The following is a 26,457-nucleotide window of genomic DNA, read 5'->3' as shown; positions in this document are numbered from 1 at the left end:
CAGTGAATTGCGATGAACTGTACTTGTGGCCACCACGCAAAAGTGCGTAGGTAAGATAAGGGTATTACATTTTCTCCAGTTGTGTTATCATGGCATAAGTTGATTCTGCATTTGTGTTATTTTTTATCAGTATATGGTAAATGTCTCTCTCACACACGCAAACAAACACACTAAAAACTGAAACACACACTACTGTGTGATCAGAGACGGGCACGTGCGGTTCTAACTGGGGTGTAAGTTACAGTACTAGATCATTAAAGCTGCCGTCCTCTGAACTTCTCCGCCTATTATATGCCTATCTAAACTCCCCGAGAACATCGGGTCGAGGAGGAGGAATCGCGGTGGTCTAAAGGGATAACTCCTATTGTAAGTAGCTGTCGTTACTGACTTTTTCCAGCTTTGAGCTGAACTTATTTGAGCTTGGCCGCTCTCACACAGTGCTGTGTGGAGTGATTAATCGTCCACCTAAGTATAATAAGGACTTTTTAATTGACTTGTCTGACTTTTTGGCTGAAACAATGCCGAAATATGATCGTGTCCTTATTGTGGGTGATTTTAATGTTCATGTCTGTTGCCCTGAGAATGATTCGTTTGGTTTTGTGCAGTCAGTGTCTGGCCGGAGCAGGGCCACACCCTTGATTTAGTTTTTTCTCATGGATTATCTATTTCTAACATTAAAGTCTGTAATGCAGTATTTTCTGATCATATGCCTGTTTTGTTTGACTCTTTTCTACCCAATAATGATGTTAAACCCTGTGCGCGTGTACAAGCCCTGTCGCGTGTTTAACTCCTCCACCGCTGCATTTAACCGGAGCTGTGATAATGACGACATCTCGTAGTACACTTCTGTTGCTGGCTTTAACACTGAGGCATTAGCATTCTGGTTCCATTCCACCTGTAAGGCTGCCTCGGACTCTGTGGCTCCATTAAAAATCAGGCGCCCCAAAGTTAAATCGACGAGACTCGTGCTGTCAGATGTGAGTGTCGAAAAGTGGAACGCAAATGGAAAAAGGACAAATTGCAAGTGTCTTGTTTCGTTGAGACATAGTTGACTTTATCAGAAAATTGTAATTTTGGTGGGAATTAGAGGGACAGCTCTAAACTGGTTAAGGTCCTATCTTATTGATAGAACTTTTTCTGTTAGCCTTGGAGATCTTGAGTCATCATCATCATCTCCTCTTACATATGGGGTCCCACAGGGGTCTATCCTTGGACCCCTTCTTTTCTCGTTGTACTTGTTGCCGCTTGGCTATATCCTGAGAAATCATGGCATCCCCTTTCCCTGCTATGCAGATGACAGTCAAATTTATCTCCCGTTAAAACAGAAGGAAGGCTACTCTGTCAAGGCGCTGTCAACATGTCTAGATGACAGAGGGATGGTTAGCCCTGAATTATTTTAATTTTAAATGATAAAAAGACAGAGGTTTTGGTATTTGGTCCTGGTGCTAGGGGTAGAGTTCCACCTCTGGATTAAGGAGATTTGGGACAGTATGTTAAACCTACAGCGTCGAAATTAGGGGTTATTTTTGATCATGGCCTTAAATGTGATAAACAGATTAATGCTGTGGTTCGGTCCAGTTTCTTTCAGTTAAGGCAATTGGCAGAATTTAAACCTGTTTTGTCCTTTAGGCTTTTCAAAATAGCCATCCACGCCTTCATCACGACTCACATCGATTACTGTAATGCTTTGTATTTTGGGGTTTTTCAGACAGCATTACATCGGCTACAGCTGATCGACTATTAACGCCTATATGTAAAAGGGAACATATCCCACCCCGGTCTTTCAGATCATCAGATAAACGTTTGCTGATGGTACCCAAGACCAAATGCAAGCTCAGGGGTAATCAGGCGTTCTCTGTGGCGGCGCCCAAATTATGGAATGACCTACCATTGACTATTCGTGAGGCCACATCATTCAGGTTCACAAGTGCTACTTATTAGTTAGTTTATGTATTACTGTTAATACTATATTTATGTTTAACAAGTTTTTACTTTATTTACATTAAAATGTAAAATGTAACAAAGAGAATCGTGTGAGAGAATCGTAAATCCATGAATTCCTATAGAGAAAAATCCTGATTTACATTCTGTCAAGAATCGTGCAGCACTAACTGTAACTATAATAAACTCTTAGGTACGGCCCAGGAGTGTGTGTGTGTGTGTGTGTGTGTGTGTGTTCTACCTAAACTTGATGTTGAGAAGCGGAGCATCAGAGAAGTCAGACAGACACTCGATGTTGATGACCTGCTGCACCTGAGCTCCAGCTTCCACCAGAGGATCCACAGGTTTCAGCTGAACATTCAACTGTAATCAAGGAGTCAAGGAGAAACACACTACAGCTGCGTCACGTCTCTCTCTCTCTCTCACACACACGCACACACACATTCACACACGCACACACACACACACACACACACGACAGGGACAAAACAATGACTAATTTTTAGACATTTTTGTTGAAGAGTACAATAAAGCAATTCTTTATCTGACACAATAATAGTTTCCAAATAATGTCTGGGATTAGAGCACAGTCAGGGTTGCCAGATGTAGAGAGTACAAACATATCTCCAGTTTTGTGTTTTTGTGTGTGTGTTTTGTGTGTGTGTACATTAGTAAAGGATATGAGACTGAAGTTCTCCTGGGCAGCTCACAGTGGTTGTGAAGCTGACAAACTGGACCGATGTCTTATTGCCGTAGAACAAGTACATTCTCCCTGCAAACACACACACACACACACACACACACATGATAAACTTGTTTTCTGCAGGTGGATGAGTGAGAGCCTCATGTTGAGTGACTGACCAAGGTTCTGGCGATACTCCGACTTAATGCCAATCTGCAGCAGCTGGTTCTCAAACAGAACCCCATTATTCTTACACACAAACCTGCAAGGGGGGCAGTAACACAAAAATATCATTAGTTAACAGAATATCAGTGTGTGTGTCTGTGTAACAGCTGTCACTAAATTAATTCTGAATAAACACCACTGTTTAAATACTATGTGAACTCGACCATTCTTGAGTACTGTACATTTAGTAATCTTGAGTAATGTTGAGTGAACCCTCATCTGTACAGTGACTGGCTTTTCTCTGGCTTTTCTCTGACTGATCTCTCTCTCTCTCTCTCTCTCTCTCTCTCACACACACACACACACACACACACACACACACACACACACACACACACACCTGACCCCCGTTACTTATACTCAATCTACAAACCTTGACCATCTACGAGTTAACGCAGTAAAATGTGTGACTTACGTTGCCAGGTTGAGTGATTTTATGTCAAACTGATCTGTTCGTGACTGTCACCTTGGGCTGGAGAAATGTGTCGTAGGGAGGTCATAAACACCGGGTGGGTTCTTAAGAGGTACAGAGTACAAACATATCTCCAGTTTTATGTGTGTGTTTTCAGCACTGCATAGGTGGAATCCTGTCAGTGTGATCTGGCAACCCTGACTGCGCTCTTATTCCAGACATTATTTGGAAACTATTATTGTGTCAGATCAAGAATTGCTTTATTGTACTCTTCAACAAAAATGTCTAAAAATTAGTCTGACCTTAAAGATGATGTCGCTTAACAAACTGTAGAATGTCCTGAGGTCAGAGGTCACAAAATGTCACTTCCCCCTGGGTCACGGGCGTGGGTGTGTGTATAGGATTATTCCTTACTTCATACCAAAACACTGTGAAAGAACGCCACACCAGCAGGGGGCAGTATAATGCTAACCATAAAGCCTTGTGGACCAATTAAAAGCCTAACACTAAATAATCCCAGACACAATGACCCTGTCAGTCTGTCCACTAACATCTTCACCGCGGAGACAAACCCCTCCTGCCCCGGTGCTGAAGCTGCTGCACTCACTGTGGACCAGAGGCTTTACACGTCAGACCTCTGGAGTCAAGGCGAATCTCAAACGGCTTCCTATTCAGTTTGCCTCCACCCTCTATAAACAGAGCACCCTACCTAGTGCCCTTAGTGTAGTGTAGAATGAGACTCAGCCAGAGAGAACAGAACAATATGAGACAGGACACTGAGGTGCGGCTCTTACTTGCTAATCAGATCGTCTGACTCGGGCAGCGGAGGAGCAGGCTCTTCAGACGCCACAGTTTGAGGAGCAGAGCTGAGAGCGAGGGATGAGGAAGAGGAGGGAGAACCCCAGACAGAGATGGATGAGACAGGTGAAGGGTTGACAGACGGGAGGGATGAAGAGGAGGAAAGCAGACGAGGAGCAGCCAAAGAGCAGCCATGGAGGTGACGTGACAGACGGTGGAGGGAGAGGGAGAGAGAGAAAGAAAGAGGGAGAGAGAGAGAAAAATAAAGTAGAGGGTTAGTGTAAGTGTTTAAACTCGATTCTGACCACAGCACAGATTAACACCACATTACACAGCACCACACAAACACACTGCAGTTACCACAGCAACGCTAACAAGAACTTTAATAAAAAAACTTCTGTCCAAAAGGCGTGAGTGAGGTTTCCATCCACTGAACACGTGACCGCGAGGCTTTACTGCAGAACCGAGACAGAACCGAGACAGAACCGAGACAGAACCGAGTGAGATGCACCACTGCTTCTGCGTTATCGTCCAATTTATGTCATTCAGTCTGAGCTTTCATTGACTTAGTTTTGTTCCTGTTGTGTAAAGAGGGGTCTGTGTGTGTGTGTGTGTGTGTGTTAGGGAGGACTTTTTAGTAAAGGAAATGTTTAAGAACAGCAGCTTTGGAATCACAGACCTGTGAAGTGTGAGAATTAATAATGAGCCGTCCCACAGGAGGCGTTAGATTTACTCTGATCCGTTTCCAAACTCGTCTGTCGCTCAATCGGTGTGAACCAGCGTAGGAGCGCGAGCATCACATTCTACTTTCAGTGGACTGTTGTATCACAGCCACAGCATTAAAATACTGAACTACAGCCTGAACAATTAGATGAAAAAAAAAAAAAACATATTTCAAAGAATCATATTTCGGTTATTTTTACTCAATTTGCGATTGTAATTTGAACTGAGATTTTTGAATTTTTTTAAAACGCTTCCGCATTTAAAAAAGCGCGGGATGGAAACCTGCCTACAGTGAAATGTGTGTGTATGGACACGTTAGCCAACCACTGGCCTCTTACTCCGAGTCACCAGGACCCTCAGCCAATAAGGAGTCAGAGCTCTCAGTGGGAGGTTCCAGATCTCTGCCATCGCCCGATGACAAAGGACACACACGCGCACACACACACGTACAGAGAGAAACAAACAAAAGATACAGAAAAGGGAGGGAAAGATAAGAGAAAGAAACCAAGAGAAAAAGAAAGACAGTCACATATACAGTAAGGTGAAGCAGAACAGATTACACACACCAAGAGGAAAAGAGAAGTGAAGGCACAGAAAAGCTGAAACTCTGACGAGACACTACAGATTCTCACCATAATTACAGAGTTTAATAAAAACACTCCTACTTACCTGAAGAAGCCATCATCACGGACCGGAGCGGGCGGAGCAGCAGGCCCAGCCTCTGAGAACACATCCACCAATAGGCTGCCTGCACTGGGTGGGGCCGCACTGACAGGGGCAGAGGAACGGAGACCGAGGAGATCGGCTGAAGGAGAGGGAGTGGACTGAGAGAGAGAGAGAGAGAGAGAGAGAGAGAGAGAGAGAGAGAGTTAAAAAGGAACTCACATGACTGCACTCCCTCAAAGGCCAAATCACAAATTCTTTTAGTTCAATTGTTCGGCAACAAAATAACAAACCCAATATAAACATTTTGCCTGATTCCATTCATAAAATATAAAATTATCTTTATGTCCCCAAGCACAGTCAGAGTATTCATATTCAGCCCTGCCTTCAAAATAGGGCTGGGCGATTAATCGAAAAGTAATCGAAATCGGCGATTAGAACCTATAATCTTTCCCTTTAAAAACATTACCGCGTGTGGAGTCATGTGACCCCGCTCCGTTACGTTATTTCGCCAACATGTCGAGCATGGAGAGCTTAAACACTGAGACAACTGAGCAACAAGAGCAGCTTGTACCAAAGAAAAAAATCAGTCTCCGTTATTTGGACACATTTTGGCTTCAGTAAGGACGACACTGAAAAGTCAGATGTAGATACTGTAGAAAAACAGTTTCGAAGCCCAAAGGTAACACCACCAGTTTGTTTCAACACTTAAAGCACAATCACGTGTTATAAGGGGGAAAAAAATAAATAAAATAATCGTTCATTAATCGTAATCGAGTTTAATTAATCGAGATTTTGATTTTAGGCCAAATCGCCCAGCTCTACTTCAAAACTACAGAAGAGGCTAAATGACATCTATACAGTAGAAGAGCGCCCCCTAAGTGTGGTTCCAGTAACACAGCTCAGACACTGCATCAGCGATCTCACACACACAAACATCTCCTGCTTTTACAGAGTGCCATTACTTTTGTCATAGCAATGAATGCATCATTCATTTGTTTTTTTTTAATGATGTCATTTAAGTCATTAATCTGTGTGGGATTAGAAGTGATCTCGGCTCCTGAATTTTAATATTTAGCTGTAAAGTACTCCGAGTGTTCTTCACAGACGGGGGATTTTCCTTGGTTTCCATAGTAACCAAGAGCAAAGCAGATTGGGGAATATATCATGATTCTGGGTGTGGTGAGTGAAGTGTCGGGTTCACGAGCAGGACACAGGCAGAAGCCGGAGAGAGAGAGTGTGTGTGTGTGTGTGTGTGTGTGTGTGTGTGTGTGTGTGTGTGTGTGTGCGCGTGCGCAAGTGAGAGAGGGAGAAATGGGAAAATGAGAAGAGACTTCCCTTTTGCTGTTTTAAGGAGAGTGCATGTTCACGCTGACTCATTTCCTGGTGAAGTGCAAACACAGCAACAATTCCTCTGTGTGTGTGTGTGTGTGTGTGTGTGTGTGTCTCACTGCGTTGGATGCTGTAAGAGCAGAAGTGTCCCCGGGGCGCTCCCCTCCCCCTCCTCCTCCCCCTCCGTTCAGCTCTCCCCCCTCCCTCTTTCCGTCCTCCAGCTCGTTGCCGGACACGGCACCCGGACCCTTCTTCTTCTTCAGCTTGGCCAAGATGGAGGACTCTCTCTCAGGGAACGGGGGCATCTCCTCCAGCACTGTGGCCTACACACACACACACACACACACACACACACACACACACACAATTAAAGCCACACAGTAACATAGCATTCAGCTTGCCTGTCTTTTTTCTGGTCATGTGGTCTGTAAAGGGCGGGACTTTACTGAAAGCAGGTAATGTTGGGTAACCTGATCAGATTCTGAATGATCAATAGGCTCACTGAAGTGACTACATCGTCATTAGACACTCTCTCACACACACGGTACGTGTGTCGCTGAGTTAAGTGAATCAGAGCGCAGGAGAGTCTCTCACCAGAACGTCGGTGCTGGCGATGGAGGAGAGCTTGAGATACTCCACGGCTCTCTGCTGGAGCTCCACGTCACTGTTCCTGATCTGACTGTCACAGCGCAGAACCTCCTGGATGGTGCTCTTGGTCTCGGGGAACAGGTTTATGAACTTTATGTAGGCAGAGAGAAGCAGAGCACGAGTAGGAACCGAGCAGAGGTGGAACTTCGAGTGGAGCAGGTTAAACTGGACCAGTGGACTGGGGAAAGATACAGACTACATTATTGTACACACACACACACACACACACACACACACTCTCAGGTGTGTTAACAGTTGTTAGAGAGAGCAGAGGATATGAGCTCACCTAGAACGAGGATCACCAGCAATAAGGTTCCCAAACTCTCCCAGGATGTAACCCCCGACCTTCACCATGTTCTCATGACATGCTGGAGCCTGTAGAGCCTGGAGCCAAAGGTCAGGGGTCAAGCAAGAAAATCACAAAGTAAGAAATGAGCAGATAATCACCAACATCATCATCATCATCATGTGAAAGAGAACCAAGCGTGCTATGCGCGTACCTCAAAGACGGTCTTGGCAGCGTAGCCCTGCACGTCGTCACGGTTGATGACGATCTGGATGACGCGGTACCACACTTCCTCGCTCACGTAGTCGCCGGCGATTCGGATCAGGTTGAGGATGGTGTCCACGTACCAGGAGTAGTCCACTGCGTACTTCTCCGCCAGGATGGCCACCTTCAGCACCATCTCCTCACGGATGGAGTAGTCCGCCGTCTCCAGGTAACTCAGCATCTCAGCCACAATCTGCTTAGCATTACTGCGGTCACACATGGCGTAGAGCAGGTCAGCCGCCCTCTGACGCACGCTCACGTCTCGCTCAGTCTGTGTGTGTGAGAGAGAGAGGCGGGGTGAGGGTGTTTTACAATAATTAAAAAGACTATAGTTTACATGTGTGAAGTTTTCTTTTGATTAAGTTTTCTAGTGAAGCTAAAAGTCTAACGGAAGGCTACAGGCTCCAGGTGAGCAGATGAGGTAACGTTTACTCAGACTGTCTCTGAAATCTACAAAGCAGAAGAGTGTTTTTGTGGGTAAGAGCAGTTTAGAGGATGTGCGTGATTAACGCTTTAAAATCAACAGCCTACAAACCACACTGTACTTACACAGACTATTCAGAGTGTGTGTGTGTGTGTGTGCATGTGCATTGACCTTGAGGGCGTTGATGACGGTCTCGATGTGTGTTTTGACGGCCTCATGGGAGAACTCGGAGCTGGCGAGTGTGCACATGCTCTCCAAGGCCAGGTAGCGCAGGTTAGTCTCTCTGTGCTGCAGGAACTGACCCAGCTGATTACACGCTCGCACCAGCAGGTTGGGCTCACTGTCACACACACACACACACACACACACACACACACACACACACACAGAGGGTGATGAGGTAGGGAGGTGTGTGTGTGTGTGTGTGTGTGTGTGTGTGTGTGTGTGTGTGTGTGTGTGGGCACTGCACTGACCTGTCATAGTGAATGATGAGCGCGATGGCCTCGAACAGGATGGCGTTCTTGGCGTTGGAGTGCTGAACCTTCTTGGATTTCGGAGGCTCCTGCGCTTTGTTCAGGATCGTCTCTAAACACTCCACCAGACGCCCTTTAACAGCGCCATCCTCAGGAGGAGGGTAGCACTGCAGGAGACGCAGCAGCTTACAGGACAGCCAGGGGGCAGGGACAAAGTAATAGGTGTAGTCCTGCAGGTCGGTGGACGCCGAGGACACGATCTAAACCAGAGACACGTCTTTAATAATACAGCAGCGATGTGAGTGTGTGCGCGCACACGTGTGTGTACAAAAGCACTCCACAGAAAAGAGACCCACCCTGCTGAGACGGGACACGGCCAGGGACACACAGGTCTTAAACTCGTCTGGGTTTTTCTGGCTGAGGCAGGTGATGAGCGAGATGGCTGCAGTGACCACACCCTGGAACAGACAGAGAGGAACACCAGCACCAGAGGGTTAGGAGGAGAAATCACAGCACACTGAAACACACACGACATTAGTCTTTACCGTTCAGCGTCCTGCACGACGCCTGCACACACTCCTGAGATACACAGAGCGTACCCGAGTGTACACAGGGACGTATCTCGACACGGAGTTCATAACCAGTAAATGAACTACTGTCATTTAAAAGGCGTTGTTCGTGTAGTCAAATTGTGCACATTTGCAGAGATGAACAAATGCAAATACACACGTTGCGGACTTTCACCAGCGGCAGTTGTAGAACATCACACCTCCACATCACACAGATTATTCACTGCAGTAGTACTGCTGCAACAGCAGGGTCTTTTTTTATATCAGTGTTTATAATAAGTATTTAATTCTGAAGACTTTAGAGGGTGGGACGGGTGAGACAGTGAGACAGCGAGACAGTAGGTAGAAACGATGTGATGTGAATAATGCATCATGGCTGTAACAGTGTGGTGCTGTGAGTGTTTTTCCCACTCAGACCCACCATGTGCTGATCGTTGAGTAAATGAACCACTCGGGACGTCCACTCCCCCATCAGCACCAGGTCCGGAGACGTCTTATACAGACGCAGCAGACACAGAGCGGCTGACTGCTTCACACTGTCCATCGTGTCCCTGAAACACACACACACACACACACACACACACACATTAGATACACCCTCAGGTAAATCCAGTATCCTACAGTGTGTAGTATACGTGGTACAGGAGTTTAAAACAGGATGCAGATCAGATGGTAATGTCTGAAATACGCCCCAGCTAACCTCTGAAACTGTAACTACACCATTTAAACATGGAGAAGAACCCGGACCACCACTAACAGCTGAGAGGAATGTGGATGTCCACACCTCCACCCATGGGGATGGTGATCCCAAACACTCAGGACTTTTTAAATGAAACACACTCGACCAGGAGAACAGGTGTGTATGAGGAGCTGGGTGAAAATGTTATTGAAAACACAGTAGTCCCCTACTTACAAACAAGTTCTGTACCAGGAGTGCGTTCGTAAGTCTGGTTTCTTCTTAAGTCCAAAGTGAGTCTTGTACCCCTTTGACACAAATATTTAATGTAAAGCACACCAATCCACCTGATGAAAATCTGTCCCCTTCCTACACACTGCCATCATGTGTCCAAATAAACATGTGTCCTGTAACTGCGCCTTAAGGAGTACTTAATCTTACAGTGTTGTCTCTGCGGCTTTAAATCACGAGGGTAATCCTGGACGTCATTTTGTTTTAGAGCTTTTTCTCAGAGAGTTTGTTGAGGATTTTCCGAAATTAGGATTATTCACCATCAGCAAAGTTTTACAGGACAGACATCAGACATTTTCTATCATCGTGCTCCTGGACTGATTCACAGAAACCAGTGAGACCGACTTACTTCTTACTTACTACTATCTGACCATTTTGATTCATACACATTCAAATTCCATACAAACTTAAATAATTATTTTGATTGTGTAAGGCTGCTTTGGGACAATGCCAATTGTTGAAGCGCTATACAAATAAAATTTAATTGAATTGAACTTCTCCCGCGTGCGCTCACACACAATATACCGGACTTTAGACATTTTATAGATTCACTTACACATTCAAAATATTGTATATAAATGTAAATATTGGTATCTGGTGCCAATAAACATGAGCTACTTCTGTGATTTGTTCGCATCTATAAATGTTTGTAGGATGGCGGTTCGTTCATATCTTCGAAAATCCGTAACTGGAATCTCAGTTCCTCTGAGACACTCTACACAATCTTGACTGTTTTTTCTATTTTTCTATTCGGTTCCTCTTTCCCTCCCGTGCTAGCCTTTCGGTTCTCTCACCCCGCCACCAGGATGCGTGGGATCTCCCCGGCGAACGCCTCGGCCATCTCCCTGCTGCCCACGTTGGCGATGCAGTGCAGGGCCAGACACATGAAGGTGGGGTTCCTGCTCGACAAATCATTCTTTATGGCGTTATTGATCAGCCGGATCAGCTCGCTGTTACTGTTCACCAACACTGAGATAAACAGATAGCCCTGAGAGAGAGAGAGCGAGAGAGAGAGAGAGAGAGAGAGAGAGAGAGAGAATAATAAATCATGTACCACCCTGACAGTGATATCAGCTTGGACAATTATTTACATATTCATGATTATTCATAAAGCCTGGCATTTAATTGAGGGTCAAGTTTTACACATGTTTCTAGGTCAATGTTTGTTTATTTTCCTTTTTAAAATGTTTTTCATTAAATCAGTAAAGAGTAAAACATGACAAGGCACGTCGTCATAGAAAAATAATCAACATCGAGGCTGTTCTGATCTTACACCTCTGCTTCTTACCAACAATTACAAACTGAACAACTGGAGACTCCTTCTGTACATGCGACATAAACAAACATATTTCCCAAATTAGACACATTTTCCTCTCTAATTTATTTCCCTGATTGAGCCGTTACTACGAAAATGATGAACTAAAGAGTATTAATTAGAACTGAACCGGTCACATGTAGCTGCATTACTGGGAGATCTGCTGTGTGTGTGTGTGTGTCGTGTGTGTGTGCTGCACTTCAGCCTCAGGGTCATTAAACTGCAGTTCGTCTGGAAAAGTGCTGAACATCTCACTGAGAAACAGCAGCGTGTTCACCTGGGTGAAGTGTGTGTGTGTGTGTGTGTGTGTGTGTGTGTGTGTGTAAAAAGGAGTAGGTCGCTGTTAATCCAGCGTGAGAACCCAGCCTGTCTCTGACTGAAGACCACACAGACGCTCAGTGAGAACAATAGCGAGTGTGTGTGTGTGTGTGTGTGTGTGTGAGTGTGTGTGCTCAGAACAGTAAACAGTAGTGAGTAACTATCAGTAAGGTGATGTAGGTGTATTCAGTGCACAGCTGACTCGGGGTGATGGACGAGAGAAGCGCTGAAAGCGCCGAACCCGGTGGTGCTCCCTTTACCATCACCCGCACACACACAGTCTCACACACACTTCAACTTCTCTCCATCTCCACAATCAGAGATTTCAAAAACACAGGAAGGACGTGGAAGAAACCACAACTCAACACAGATGCTTCCTGTGCTCTTCAGTCCAACTTCTCATCTTCTGCTGAGACAGCCGTCTACAGGGAAAGTCTGGAAGCTTCTGTACACGATCCTCATAAGCTCCAAAACATCTTTTCTCCACTATTTAACCTGCAACTCCTCCTACTAAAACTAGAATCTAGAACACTCCGGTTAAACCCCCTGCCCATAGGATCCAATCTATTTCTACGATGATCCGGACCAGCTCACCTACATCACAACAATCTTCGGTATTTCCATAACATATGTTTGTGTACCTGCTGTATGCAAGACAACAAGGGTTCCTCGGTTAATAAGCAGCTACAAACCGCCTTCACTTTTTTCTTTTTATGGTTCAACTGAATCCAGTCTAGCTTTTGGCCGTCACTGAGAAGCTCCAAGCTGATAGTTTAGCCAAAATAACCACTGTCTTCATCAACCTTTCAGCATCATGTGACATAGTCAACCATAAGCATGTCTGGTAGATCATCGCTCATCAAAACATTAAATCCCAGCCAACCTGACCTGTTGTTCCTCCTCACGTAAGGATCTTATGACCTCCCGGTGTCTTAACTCTCTCACTCTTGGAGCAAGTCTGAACAATCAGCTGTCCTGCCCGTCTCACACCGTCACACTCTCCTTTAAGACATCATAAGAATTCATCCTTTCCTGTCCACACAGGTCACTCTGGTGCTTATTCAGTCGCTCCTTATTTCAGGACAGGACTAGTGCACCGCGCTCCTGGCAGGTCTTCCTCTAAACACCACTGCACCTCTGCAGCTGATCCAAATGTAGCCGTACCGCTTGTTTAACACCTTTGTGTTACTCCGCTCCCTCCACTGGCTTCCTGTAGCCTCTGCGTCAAATTAAAACCAGTGATGCTCGCCTACAAAGACAAAAACAGACTAGCACCGTGTTACCTCAAAGCACTTCTCACAGCACACACTGCACCACGTCTCTCTAATCCTCCAGCACCACTCCACTCATCCCACCATCTCTCAGGGGACGAGGAACACGGGAATCAGGACACGTCTCTGCTCAGCTCCTTCACGGGATTCAAACGACCTGCCACTTCCTCAACAAAGTCAATTTCTTTCCATCCACTTAGGTTCTACTTTCTTTCGTTCTTCTCACATTCTAGCGTACACTCACTGACCCAGTACCACCATTTATTTATAGATAAGGACTTCAAAGGAGTCGATCTGGGGGCAAACATCTGCAGAACACTATAAACATAAACATCTACACTCACTCTGAAAACTAAACTGCAGTATTTCATGTTGTGTGTCCTGTATGACCTTCAATAACCTGCTGACTGACCTCAGAGCAGAACAAAACCTCCCTCTGATGACTTTATCTCCTCACGTCTGTGCTGCTGAACAGATAAAGCTTCACCTTTAAGAAAATTAAACTGTGTGATGTAATAACGTAATGTACACACACACACACACACACCATTTCACGGGCCTAGTGCTCAGGCAGCAGACATTTCTAATAAAAGACTCGCAGACCTCCAGTGACTCACTGAGTGGATCAGTACACACCAGGAGTGATATGAAAACGCTTTACATAAGGATGTTGGTGTGTTATCTTCATGTGAATCATGGTGGACATTGTGATATTTCTGGATGAGAACAGGTGCAGGGCTCCAGGTGGTGACTGAAACGATCACTGGGCGCATAATGTCTTTATTTGGTGTCTAGCTGTTTCCAGTCAATGCTCTCTCCCTCTTTCTCCTCTGCCTGCATCCGAGTACAGGAGTGTGTGTGATATTACAGTAGGGCTACATTCAGTAACAAAAGCGCTTTTGAACACAAACCGTTCAACTATCACACACTCTCAAACATTTCTCTAGTGCTATCGGTCCTGACGCAGCCGCTCCTGTAGTCTATTGGACTTGGACACTCGCAGGCAACTTGGACTTTATATGAACTTCTCTACATCTCCTGTTATACTGAACTTCCAGCCTTCCAACACACAGTATGAGTGCAGATCAATCCCTGCTATCTGTTATCACCCAGATGAGGATGGGTTCCCTGTTGCGTCTGGTTCCTCTCAAGGTTTCTTCCTATTATCATCTCGTCGCCCTCGGGTCGTTCATCAGGGACGATCTGATCATTGTAGGGCGTTTTTACATCAGCCATTATTGGTTTGTACCAAGCCCAGGAAAGACTGCTCCCCTTCTCCCCGCGCTGGCCAGCATGAACACCTGAGACAGGAGGTCACTCCCGCTTCTAAGGGAACTACGATTTCGTAAACTCATTTGGGAAAGATTTGCTTACATTTTTGCATGGCCGCATCTGTGATTACTGAAGGAGAGACTATTGCAAAGACATGTTCAGTCCTACACAAACACACACGCACACACACACTCTTAAATTATGCTGAGTTAAACCCACACAGCAAATCCAAATAATCCTAAAAACAGACTCCACTGATTCAGACTGATGGAGGATAACGAAGGGAAAAACTCAGGAAGAAGAGAAGAGAAGGGAACGGAGACGTTCTGGGAAACGTAGAAAAGCAATTCACACACTCCTTGAACGAAAGAAGAGCTAATGATTGGTTAAAAAAAAGAAGAAAAAAAGATTTTGGCTAATAAAGGTAAATCTCAGTATTTCATTACATAAACCTAATGATTTAGCGTAATTACAGCTTGGAGTGTGAGACTCGCCGTGTTTAATACAAACCAGCACGACTTAATTCCCTCATCTCAGTTTATTATGAAGCAGCGCTGAGTCTCAACACAACCACTTTAATTATTTACTTTAAGTTGTGGTTGGATCAAGTCACACTTAATCCGAGTGCGCACACACACACACACACACACACACACACACCCTCAGATTGCCTGGCTAACAGAATCAGCCTTACAGTAGTCCCCACAAATAAACCTGAACTCTACAGGGCTACTCTAGGAATAAATAAACTCTGATTAGTGTGTCTGTATGGAGACATAAAAAGAGTTTAACACTCATTGAGAGAGAGAATTAAAACAGAAGGGAAATGTTCACCTGATTAATTTGCCTAAATGAGGCAGACAAGCAACGCACGCTCACCAACATCAGCTGAGGGACAAGTGAAGATGAGAGAGAGAGAGTGTGTGTATGTGTGAGAGAGAGAGAGAGAGAGAGAGAGAGAGAGAGTATGTGTGTGAGAGAGAGTGTATGTGTGTGTGTGTGTGTGTGTGTGTGTGTGTGTGTGTGTGTGTGTGTGTGAGAGAGAGAGAGAAAGAGAGTGTGTGTGTGTGTGTGTGTGTGTGTGTTAGAGAGAGAGAGATAGAGAGAGTATGTGTGTGTGTGTGTGTGTGTGTGTGTAAGAGAGAGAAAAAGAGAATGTGTGTGTGTGTGTGTAAGAGAGAGAAAAAGAGAATGTGTGTGTGTGTGTGTGTGTGTGTGTGTGTGTGTGTGTGTAAGAGAGAGAGTGTGTGTGTGTGTGTGTGTGAGAGAGAGAGGGGAAGCAAGAGAGAGAGAGAGTGTGTGTGTGTGTAAGAGAGAGAGAGAAAGAGAGAGTATGTGTGTGTGTGTGTGTGTGTGTGTGTGTGTGTAAGAGAGAGAGAGAAAGAGAGAGTATGTGTGTGTGTGTGTGTGTGTGTGTGTGTGTAAGAGAGAGAGAGAGAAAGAGAGAGTATGTGTGTGTGTGTGAGAGAGAGAGAGGAAGCAAGAGAGAAAGAGAGAAAGAGAGAGAGAGAGTGTAAGTGAATAAAACAAAAAAACAAAACAGGTGCCCGAGTGGCGCAGTGGTAAAGTGATCGCGAGTTCGATTCCGAGTGATGCTGTAACCTCTACAGCTAGAGAGAGCTGATTGGCCGTGAGGGATGAGAGGTACTTTGTGCTCCTACATTAATCACGGCTCTACAGCCAATCAGGGGCGTCTGTGAGCTCAAGCAAGATAGCACTGTCCTCCGAGTGTGTTACTCCGCCCCTAACAATGCAGTTCGAAAAGATGTGGTCATGGAGTCATGTGGTTCGGAGGAAACACGAGATGGTTCTCGGCCCTCCCGACCGGGTGGTAGTAGTAGACTTAATGCACTGCCCCCAGAACCCCTTCCCCCAAAAGAACAAAAAAAAAAAAACAATATACAAAAGCTGGAACTTAAACATTTTATTTATCCCGACACAATGACCTCACAGGAAATGTACCTTCAAAAAGTGATGACATCACCACATTCCTTAGGAAGACAGTGTGATGGGAGAGAGAGAGAGAGAGAGAGAGAGAGAGAGAGAGAGAGAGAGAGCAAAAGGTCCGGTGCAAAGTACAGCAGAGCGTCACGTAATCTCCTCTCTGCTCTTTATAGGCCCACAAGACTCCCTCCCTCCCTCTGTCTGTCTGTGTGTGTGTGTGTGTATGTGTGTGAGTGAGTGTGGGCAGAAGATCAGCAGGAGATAATTAGAGCTCGTGGTGAGACGACATGGCGTGTGACAGAGAGCACAGACAATAACACACACACACTACTGATTTCCTGCAGTTACAGATAAACAGAAAAGTCCACAGATCAGAGAAAGAGCGGTGTGAGAGCAGGTTTACACCAGAGTGTGTGTGTGTGTGTGTGTGTGTGTGTGTGTGTGTGTGTGTGTGTGTGTGTGTCTTACGATCTGTTTCTCGGTGTACTTGTTGGAGCTGAGCAGGTTGACGGCCTCCATGTGGCCGAAGTCGATGTCGTGTCCCAGCAGGAAGATGAAGAGCAGCTTACACACGTACTTCTTCTTGCTGTATCCATCGAGAGCCTTGTCTCCTTTAAACTTGGAGCGAATGTTGGCCAGCTCCTTGTTAATGCGCTTGATCTCAGCCTCCTTACTTTTACCTGAGGAAGAAGATAAGGCAGAGGGTGAGGCAGAACAGAGGCTAGATCAGATCAGGGATACGGAAACCACTGCAGGAGTGTATATACACACACGCATGCACTTACACACAGTACAACCATGAAACACTCAATCTCCATACTCATTCGTATTTCACTCAGACTGAGAGGTAGACAGGCCACACCCCCTGTATAAAAAACCCACTAGTGCTTGTGTGTGGCGAGTGTGACGTATGTATGTACGTATGTATGTACGCGTGTGTGTGTGTCTAATTAGTAAACTCTAGGTGTACAGTGTGCAGTACAGACACAGAGGTGTGTATTACCGATTAGTAATTACTACAGATTAGTGAAGCGAACAGTGCGGCGTGTCAGCTGCTCCGTGTTCAAACAACTGACGATTCTACTTAACTACACATTATTAAAACTGCCCCAACACACACATACATACACATTTACACACCCCTACACAGGATAAAGGACAGTCCTGTACCACTATTCTATATTTCTATTCTTATGCTAAGGGTGAAGGCAGAGCTGTAACCTCAGGGGGGCGCTCTACTGCAGGTTGACCGGGGCAGGAAACAGCAGCACGGACCATCTGTGTGCCTGAGGGGTAAAAGGCTAAAGAACAGGAACCAGGAACACATATGTGTGTGTGTGTGTGTGTGTGAATAATGTTTGTGTTTTTCAAATGAGGCTGATTCAAATGCGCACAAGGCTCAACACAAAGCACGCAGTGATAACAGAACTGTGTAAAGTGTGTAAATGAATAAACACACACGCCCAGTCTATTGGGACACACACATTTATTACAAATTATTACACCACATACCACAGACACGTGTAATTTAAGACTGAAAGTCAAGTTCATACTGCACACTAACTTTGAGGAGGGCTACACACACGCACACACCAGTAACCATAGCGACCAACAACATGACAGTCAACAAACTGAGGATCTTGTGGCCTTGTTCAGTGTGAAGACCATCTGTGTTTACGCAAGATTGCAAAGTGATGAAAAGTGTCAGGTCTATGGTGAGAGGATCTTCAGTGTATAATCTCACACACAGTCTGGTGCAGAGTTCAGGTGAGAGTTAATTCCGTTCTTATGCTGCTTGACGATGATAAGAATCACCTTAAAACACACCGCTAAAATCAGACTGAATGTAAGACTCACATGACCAGATCCTGCGTGACCGGTGCACTGTCTGTGTGTGGTGGTCATGTGACACGTTAGCACGTACTGATTTTAATATTTAACCTAAAATAAAGCTGATGTGTGTTCACATCAGCTTTATGCTCTTTGTTCTGTGTATCATGAAACATCTATAACGTGGAGCTCTGAGTGCACACGTCTCGCACACGTGAGAAACAATGCCAATACAAACAGAAAGCTGTTCTGACGCAGCATTCATGTTAACGAGAGAGTTTGGTAAAGTAAGAAATCCAAACAACTGTCTGTAGTAACGTCTCAGAACAATTCTACAGCATGTGCGGTCTGAGACGTGAGCCATCACAACGTCAGCTCCACCAGCAGTTACATTCTGCAAAAAATTAAATAAAAAAAAATACAAAGATGGTGGATCTGATGGTGATGTACCTTCATGTCATGTCAAGTCAAGTCATAGATCACACATCTACACAGGAGGCGTCCCTCTGTTCTGTAGCGTGCTAACGGCTAAAGCTCTGAGGTGCGGCGAGTGGGACGATAAACACCATATCACACCCGAGCAGACAGACCGGCCTGCGCTGCTGGAGACGGATATCGACGCCAGGGTCAGGCTGCTCCACTCCACTCAGATATCTGATTAAGCTTCTGTGCATTGTTCGAGCAGATGCCACGTCTAACTCTTAACGGTTCCACAAACAGACACTCCTGACCCATTAGAGAGCCCTTTGAGGACGCTAGAACTGATCACCAGGAGAGGACTAACTGGCACCAGAGGACACACAGAAATGCTCAGATTAGAGCTGACATTTTTTAAATCCAATCCACTGACATGTTTTAAGTTTTATGACGAGACTGAGAGGAATGATGGAACACAGGATGAGAGCATGCTAGCTAATGTAGCATGGATCACAGCGGTGAGTTTACAGGGCGAGTTAACATGAGTTGAGTTAATCGTGTTTATCTGTGCAGAGTTTCTGACCCACGCCTGTCCAGTTTACCCGGAAGATAAGATGGCGGAAGTTATGTGCGGGTGTGTGTTAAGGTACATAATGCATTACATGAAGACCAAGAAGAATAAGCTATGCAAATAATGTGAATAGGTTAGAACCGGGTCGGTATTGGGTCCACATCAGGTTCACACTGAGCTGTGATACCTGCATTGAACAGTAAAGCGGTGTTTCAACGCATCCCTTATATATATGTGTGTGTGTGTGTGTGTGTGTGTGTGTGTGTGTTTTGGGGGGGCATCATTGCCCAGAAAGCATCATTGGGCCAAAGCCAGGCCAGGCCTTGCACACACACACACACACACACACAGATAACACTCATACCCTCCTGGTTTACTGCTTTTACACTCATTTATACATTAAATGTAGATCATGAGCTCATACTCCAACACATTTGCATCCTGTACAAGCAGCAGCACGCGCACACACACACTCCCTCTCTCTAACACACACACACACACACACACACAGAGGTAACTAGACTAAGTGAATAACGTTGGGGCAGGAGCCCGAGTGAGAGGGTGAACTCACAGTTCCTGATGTCCGAGATGAACACGGCTAATCCCCGCATCCCGTCTCCCTTCGACACGGCCGGCATCGTCTCTCTTTCTCCCGGTGTCTCTAACACACACTATTCCGTCTCTCTCTCTCCCGGTGTCTCTAACACACACTATTCCGTCTCTCTTCTCTCCTGACTAATTGCCTCCAGATGTAAGTGGGTCTGGATAAAGCGAGGTTCGGTTAGCGAACAGCACAACCCTAATAGCGCAGGGAGTTAGCTGAGATGCTAACGCGGTGCTAGCCCGCTCCTAGGCGCTCTGAGGTGATTTTGAGCGCGAGGATGCTATCGCTGCTAGCAGGGTGTGCACGAGAGTGATGCGCGCGGCGGGATTGGGGTCAGGCTTTTTGCGGCGCTCGGTGTGTCTCGCACGGTGTCCTCGCGCCCCCAGACGTCCCTCGGCCCGCTCGCTCTCTCTGACAGGAACTCCGGTCCCACCGGAGCAGCGCGCGGACTCTGCCCACACCTCACCGGGACTGGGAGGTTAGCACAGTGTGTGTTATTCTGTGTGAAATGCCCGCGGCCGGTGTCAGAGCTTATTAAAGCCGTCCTCTCCTCACTGTGAGTCAGCTAGCCGAGCAGCTATGCTAGCGCTATAACGCGCTCAGAGAGATCATCAGCCCGACGCACTCCGCCCGCGCGCGCAGATCGTTTATCTTTATACACACCTAGATGTATATATATAGTTATATAGGTATATATTTCTGTTAGACTACACGGTTCGCACGCAGCCGGTTTCCGGGCCTCTCCGCTCGTTCGATCGACACCACCGGACCAGGCTCGTGACAGAACGGCAACGGGGCACGAGACACTTTTATTTTTTTCCCCTCAGCGAAAAGATTCTGTAAGCGCTTCCTCTCACTAAGCACCGCCCACTGGTCTGATTGGCTGTACGCGCTTACGTCACCAGTGCGCAGCATGTTCATAGGTTTGTTTATAAATCACTTAGTCGGCGTTGAACGCGCTGATTGGTTCAATATTCATGCAAAACATCTTTATTTAATAATATATACATTTTTAATAGTTTCTGTTCAGTCTTTAAAGTAATTTGGGTCAGTTTATAGATTTGTGAAACATCTGACTTTACCATGATAAATAATTACAAAAATAAAGCATGAAACATGAAATTGAATCCATACACTTAATATCTAACACTATACTTCATATGAAAATAAAAATTATAGTGCATATAAGGCTGCATAGTGGCCTAACACCTCCAGAGTTGTGGTTCGAACCATGTGTGTGTGTGTGTGTATTTGTGTATACCCCGTCTCATGCCCCCAAGTCCCAGTATACAGGATAATGAGGTATAAACAATGAGTGAGTGACAGTGAGTGTATTGTTTAGTTTTATGCAACATATGATCATTTTAATTATATAAACTGAATTTTATTATATTTATTTTCAATATTTTAAATGAAGTTCATTATGATTAAGGTGGATGACCTTCTGACAAAGGCTATTTTATTTTAAAGATGCAGCTGCCCGCAGCCTGGGGCCCAGAGAACAGCAAGTGATCCACACTGTAGCATCCTTCATGTGGTGAAGCCACTGGAGCAGGGCGTGTTCCAAACAGAGAGTGAGGGATGAGGAATAACCATTTGACTCCTTTTTAACATTGCTTTACTTATTCTCTCATTCAACAAGCTTGCAGCTGATTTAAAGGACAGGGGACTCCTTCCTGCCTAACGCCTTGGACACCACAGCTCTCAGCCCCCTGTATGAGCCATCAGTCTGTAAAACAGAGAAGAAAGAGACATTAGGAGAGCTTACACATGGTCCATCATGGAGTGTATATTTAACTTTAACAGAAGCCTGTTGATACTGAGGTGGATCTGGTGCTTCCTTTCTATTAAGATCAGTCAGTGGGTTGACGTCCAAACAGCAGGACACAAACCTGCCATAGCAACCAGCCAGCTCCAGACTCTGTCTTATCTCATTTTCGGTCTTTGTGGCAATGACACAAGCTGAAACACAGATACTGTACTTCCACTGGCTTGATTACACATGTCCCATCTCCTGGACCTCACAACAGCCCTGAGATTTTGTAAATGCCACTGCCATTATTACTGTAAATATCTTCTAGGGGCAGTGGTGGCTCAGTGTGTTAAGGCTCTGAGTTACGGATCGGAAGATCTGCGGTTCGAGCCCCAGCTCCGCCAGGTTGCCGCTGTTGGGCCCTTGAGCAAGGCCCTTAACCCTGTCTGCTCCAGGGGCGCCGTAAAAAAAAATGTCTGACCCTGCGCTCTGACCCCTGCTTACTAACAAGAAGCTGGGATATGTGAAAAATAAAGAATTTCACTGTGCAGTAATGTATGTGTGACGAATAAAGGCTTAACTTAACTTAACTTCTATATGGACATTATGTGGATGGGGGATTCTGTCTATAAGGCATTAAATTGTCCCTTTTGTCCCAGCTTGAACTGGAGTGAAATGTGGTTTTTATGGAAGCTAAGGGACTCTGCTAATACCCCATTGTTAAGCCCAATGTCAAATAAAACCATTCTGACTGAGCACTTTATTCAGTCATGACATTGTGTATGCATTAAATTAAGACTGTGTTGCAGAACTGGACCAAGCTGTCGAGTTTGGGCACCAAGAAGACCAAGCTGTTCCAGTCACTGTGGGACTCATCAGTTACACCCATGTACAGCATCGCCCAAACCTCATCCTACACACAACATGCTAATGACTGGCCTACAGAAACAAGCCATTAGATCAGTATTTTTTTCCAGTGTCAGGTGGCCACAGTCTGATTATTATGGTGAGACACCTGCAATTACATTTCTGACAGTTCTTGCAGTCACCTGGGCCAGCAACAGCATCAGGTTGTTTTCTCTTTTGATTAAGTGTCCTGTGTCACTTAATAAAGGTGTTGAGGTTTACAGGTGAGTCTGTTGATGTTGTGGAAATTATTAATGATGAATGCTATAGCTAGTGTGATTCACTGTGAATGAAACTCTGTCATGTCTCTCCTAACAATAAAATTGTTGAAATTGTTTTGACAATTTGCCTAAAAAACAGAATGACTGATTTGGAAAAAGATCACCCCACCTCTCCTCCTAAAAAGGGAATCAGGTTAGGTTAATCATCTTCTAAATGCCACACACAGCTTTGCACATATAGACTCTACAATATTAAAAGCTGTGTGCTTTGGGTCACTGTCATGTCGGAAGGTAAACATTCTTCACATTGGCATCTTTCGATATCGATATCAGCGGGCTGATCACCTGATAGGTACACAGTCTACATTAATAACTGAGAGAGAGAGAGAGAGCAGTGTTAAAATGACTGGAAGATGCTAGTGGTGGCACTGACCCCACTGATGCCCCCTTGTGGTAGGCAGGTGACCAACTATTTCATTAACACCACATTAAGACCTTCTCTGTCAGTAATTTGCAATATTCTATAGATATTTTGCTAATTCTTTTTTTCAGCCATGATATAAGCCCCGCCTCCACAGCTAGATCAGAAATGCTCAGCTCAGCCTATTCTCCTCAGCACATCATGCCTGGGTTTCAGGTTCATAACATCTACATCTTTGCTTTTCTGTAAGTATAGAGTCACTGATTTAAGTCATCCAAACACCATATATATATTCTAAATATCATGTTTTTCTCATTTCTGCCCTCACCTTCAGGCTAACAGTTTGATACAGTATAGTGGTAGACACATGAGGAGAACATTTCTGTATGAAGTATTTGAAGTATACTAAATGTTTGTCTCATCCGTACGCTGTGATTTCTTTATTTAACTTTGGAGCTCATTCTGAATCCCAATTTTCACAAAAACTCAATTTCTCCCTTTCTTTTCATTCAAAAATAACTAATTTTCTTTTTTTTTTTTTTTTAAATCATTTTCTTTCTTTACAACAGCAAAAAACTTGGTGTCCTCAAAAGTTTTTCACCCTCATGACTGTTAACTGTTTTAAGTTAGGCGTGCAGGGCCTGGGTTTATGAGGTGAGTGGAGGGTTAAGGGCACTGGCCATCTGAAGCACCAGGAGCCCAGTCAGTACGCAAATATATTAAAAACATGACGGAAAACATAATATTGCATCTGTTTTCTACACAGATGGATGCAGGGATGGATTATGGGTTGTGTGGGCCCCTGGGCAAAACGTTCGCGAGCCCCTCCCAAAAAACGCCAGCATTGTCTGGGATGGCTAGTTGCTACGTCATCATGCCACTTGTGGGTCCAAACTAGTGCAGCGTACGTGTAGCGTGTTGTAAAAGCAGAATGATGTTAACAAAACTATCTTTTGCCGCTTTTTACCTCAGAAAAAGTAAAAAGAAGGTGGCTTAAGTTGATACAGTAAGTTGGATCTCATAATCAGTACAGCCTAATGCCATTACCCCACGTTAATGTTAGCACCAGTTTACCCATCTCTGTTTATAGAGACAGGTAGCAACGTAGCACAACCAGATCGTACCATAACCAACATTATTTGTTTGAATTATCCAGAATGTGCTAGTTCGAAATAGAAATGGAAATGTCTACAAAAGTGAACCAAAATGCCATGTACCTGTTATAATCTGCAATTGTTGCTTTGCAGCTTTCTCAAAGAAGACAATTACATCCTTGTAGCTAGGGGGCAGTCATATCATGGCCTGGGCCAGGAACAAATAAATTCAAGGACACCAACAGAATGAAATGGTCAAGTAAGCGAAATCACAAATACTACCCACCCGTGTCATATTTAATAAACCAATAACTTAGATAAACAGCAGGTTTACACGTGGGTTGTCAGAATGTTGTGGAGAAGTGCGCTCATGTAGTTGAGAGGTGGCCGGGCGTTAGCTTGCCAGATGCAAGTTGACATGTATAAATCTGACGATGGTATAAGGTGCAACAGTCACAACACCTGATTGGCTGACTGGAGGAAATGTAACAAACACTCTGAGTGAGATAGTGGGGGAGGGGTAGCAACTGTCTGCTACAGCATGCTGTCTGCTGTTCTAGCATCGAGTTAAATAACCATCAGACAGAAGTCCGAAAATATTAGAACTTGTCCAGTTTTAATCAACACTGCCAACTGATCATGCAATTTCAATGTCATACAATTCATGCTCTAAATCAAAGCACTTTTGCTAATCATCCCATTTCTATTTAGCAGCCTGGTTATTACCATGGGAAAACATAGGTCTCTCCCCATTATTTCACGCATTGCAAGTTCTCCAATGTGAAAAAAACTGTTATTAACACCAACTTTCTCAAATTCATTCAAATATTTATTATTTGGAGTGTCATTATTGATCCCCCTGTCTTAACATTCACATCAGAAGAGACCAGAGCGATGAAAGTCATTATTTCTCTATGGAGAGTCAGCGAATTGGCCGAACAAAGCAAATTCACTGGCAGCGAAGCGAATTGGGCGACCAGAGCGAAAAAGAGAAGTTAAAAGTCAGTTAACCTTATGTAATGAGTTATGGCGCGGTTCGGTAAAAAAACTATTTTAATATATAGATTTACCAACGCCCCACGGTAACAGGCTAAATCAAACATTCCAATGAGCGAACAAAGTGAATAAAGCAAATTTAACAACGAAGCTTCTTCAACGACCTTGGCGACGTGTTTGCTTTGGTCTCTCCTGGTGTGAATGTACAGTGATAGCCATGTTGGGGCACGGTTAGTGATCACACTACATGTGTACCGTGTCCAGCTGAACCATGCCAGAATCCACCTGTGTACCATATCCCCGTACAGAACGGAGTGATCAGGGGTGTAGTGGTAAAATAAGAGGTGGGTGAACTACGAATTCTGTGATCACATTTTGTACATAAACTATACTGTGATGTGCATTTAGATCAATTGAGAAGTGGGTAAACTCTAATTCTGAAATTTCAGAGGTGGGTAAACCGTGTTTACTTGCGTTTAGCCTCCACTACGGCCCTGGGAGTGATTACACTGGTCAAACTCTTACACTGTTACACTGGTCTGGGGGCCACTTAGCGGGCAGGTTAACCGCCTGCATCCCACCATGCTACCGCTCCCTAGACAGAGGGCCTTCTGTAAGGCTGTTAACACGCCCCCCTCCCCTCCCCCCAGAAGCCAGGGGCCCCATGGTAGGGGCCCTTGTAATCAGATGGCCCTCTAAAGGTACACTACACCCTCCTCCCTAGGACCCCCTGGTAGCCAGAAGCCAGGACCATAATAGGAGGGCCTAAGAGGGCCTTCTAAAAGTAGGCTCCCATGCACCCATTTCCCTTTAAAGTTCCTATAGCAGGGCCGGGGGCCCCCTGAAAGCAATGACCCCCCCCCCACCACCACCACCACAACCACCACAATTCAAGGGCCCTTGGCAGGCAAACGCCCTCCCTATAGGGTCATGGGCCCTTGTAGGCAGAGGATCAAAGAATGTAGGCCCTCTAAAATAAACAAACGAAGATACATTGTTGATAAGCATTGCAAATTGTTTTGGGCTAGCGGCCCCGCTGGCCCGGCCCGTAATCCGTCCCTGGATGGATGAGTGCTTCGATCGCACAAGCATCGCAGACAAAGAGTGTGTGTTTGTG

At 45.1% G+C, this 26,457-nt stretch overlaps 1 protein-coding gene across 4 annotated transcripts in view; it reads right to left on the bottom strand.

Moving 5' to 3' along the window:
• ap2a1 (adaptor related protein complex 2 subunit alpha 1) overlaps window positions 1-20,780 on the bottom strand; it is a 23,506-nt gene extending 2,726 nt beyond the window's left edge. Inside the window, exons 1-17 of one of the 4 annotated variants that reach the window (XM_053514894.1) lie at window positions 19,917-20,780; window positions 16,996-17,207; window positions 11,202-11,395; window positions 9,862-9,991; window positions 9,228-9,329; window positions 8,872-9,131; window positions 8,570-8,738; window positions 7,925-8,245; window positions 7,711-7,808; window positions 7,371-7,602; window positions 6,896-7,099; window positions 5,451-5,605; window positions 5,120-5,182; window positions 4,055-4,126; window positions 2,803-2,885; window positions 2,625-2,713; window positions 2,183-2,307 (exon numbers count right to left, since the gene is read on the bottom strand). In XM_053514894.1, coding sequence (XP_053370869.1) covers window positions 2,183-2,307; window positions 2,625-2,713; window positions 2,803-2,885; window positions 4,055-4,126; window positions 5,120-5,182; window positions 5,451-5,605; window positions 6,896-7,099; window positions 7,371-7,602; window positions 7,711-7,808; window positions 7,925-8,245; window positions 8,570-8,738; window positions 8,872-9,131; window positions 9,228-9,329; window positions 9,862-9,991; window positions 11,202-11,395; window positions 16,996-17,207; window positions 19,917-19,983 — 2,576 coding nt within the window. In that variant the 5' untranslated portion in view covers window positions 19,984-20,780. The remainder of the gene's footprint in view (window positions 1-2,182; window positions 2,308-2,624; window positions 2,714-2,802; window positions 2,886-4,054; window positions 4,127-5,119; window positions 5,183-5,450; window positions 5,606-6,895; window positions 7,100-7,370; window positions 7,603-7,710; window positions 7,809-7,924; window positions 8,246-8,569; window positions 8,739-8,871; window positions 9,132-9,227; window positions 9,330-9,861; window positions 9,992-11,201; window positions 11,396-16,995; window positions 17,208-19,916) is intronic. The other 3 variants (XM_053514892.1, XM_053514891.1, XM_053514893.1) reach the window with 3 other exon arrangements.
• Between the last annotated feature and the right edge of the window lie 5,677 nt (window positions 20,781-26,457).

The sequence above is a fragment of the Clarias gariepinus genome, chromosome 16 (assembly GCF_024256425.1).
Source record: "Clarias gariepinus isolate MV-2021 ecotype Netherlands chromosome 16, CGAR_prim_01v2, whole genome shotgun sequence".
NCBI lineage: Eukaryota > Metazoa > Chordata > Actinopteri > Siluriformes > Clariidae > Clarias > Clarias gariepinus.
The sequence above is the reverse complement of the archived record's forward strand: the minus strand, read 5'-3'. Positions and strand labels throughout refer to the sequence as shown.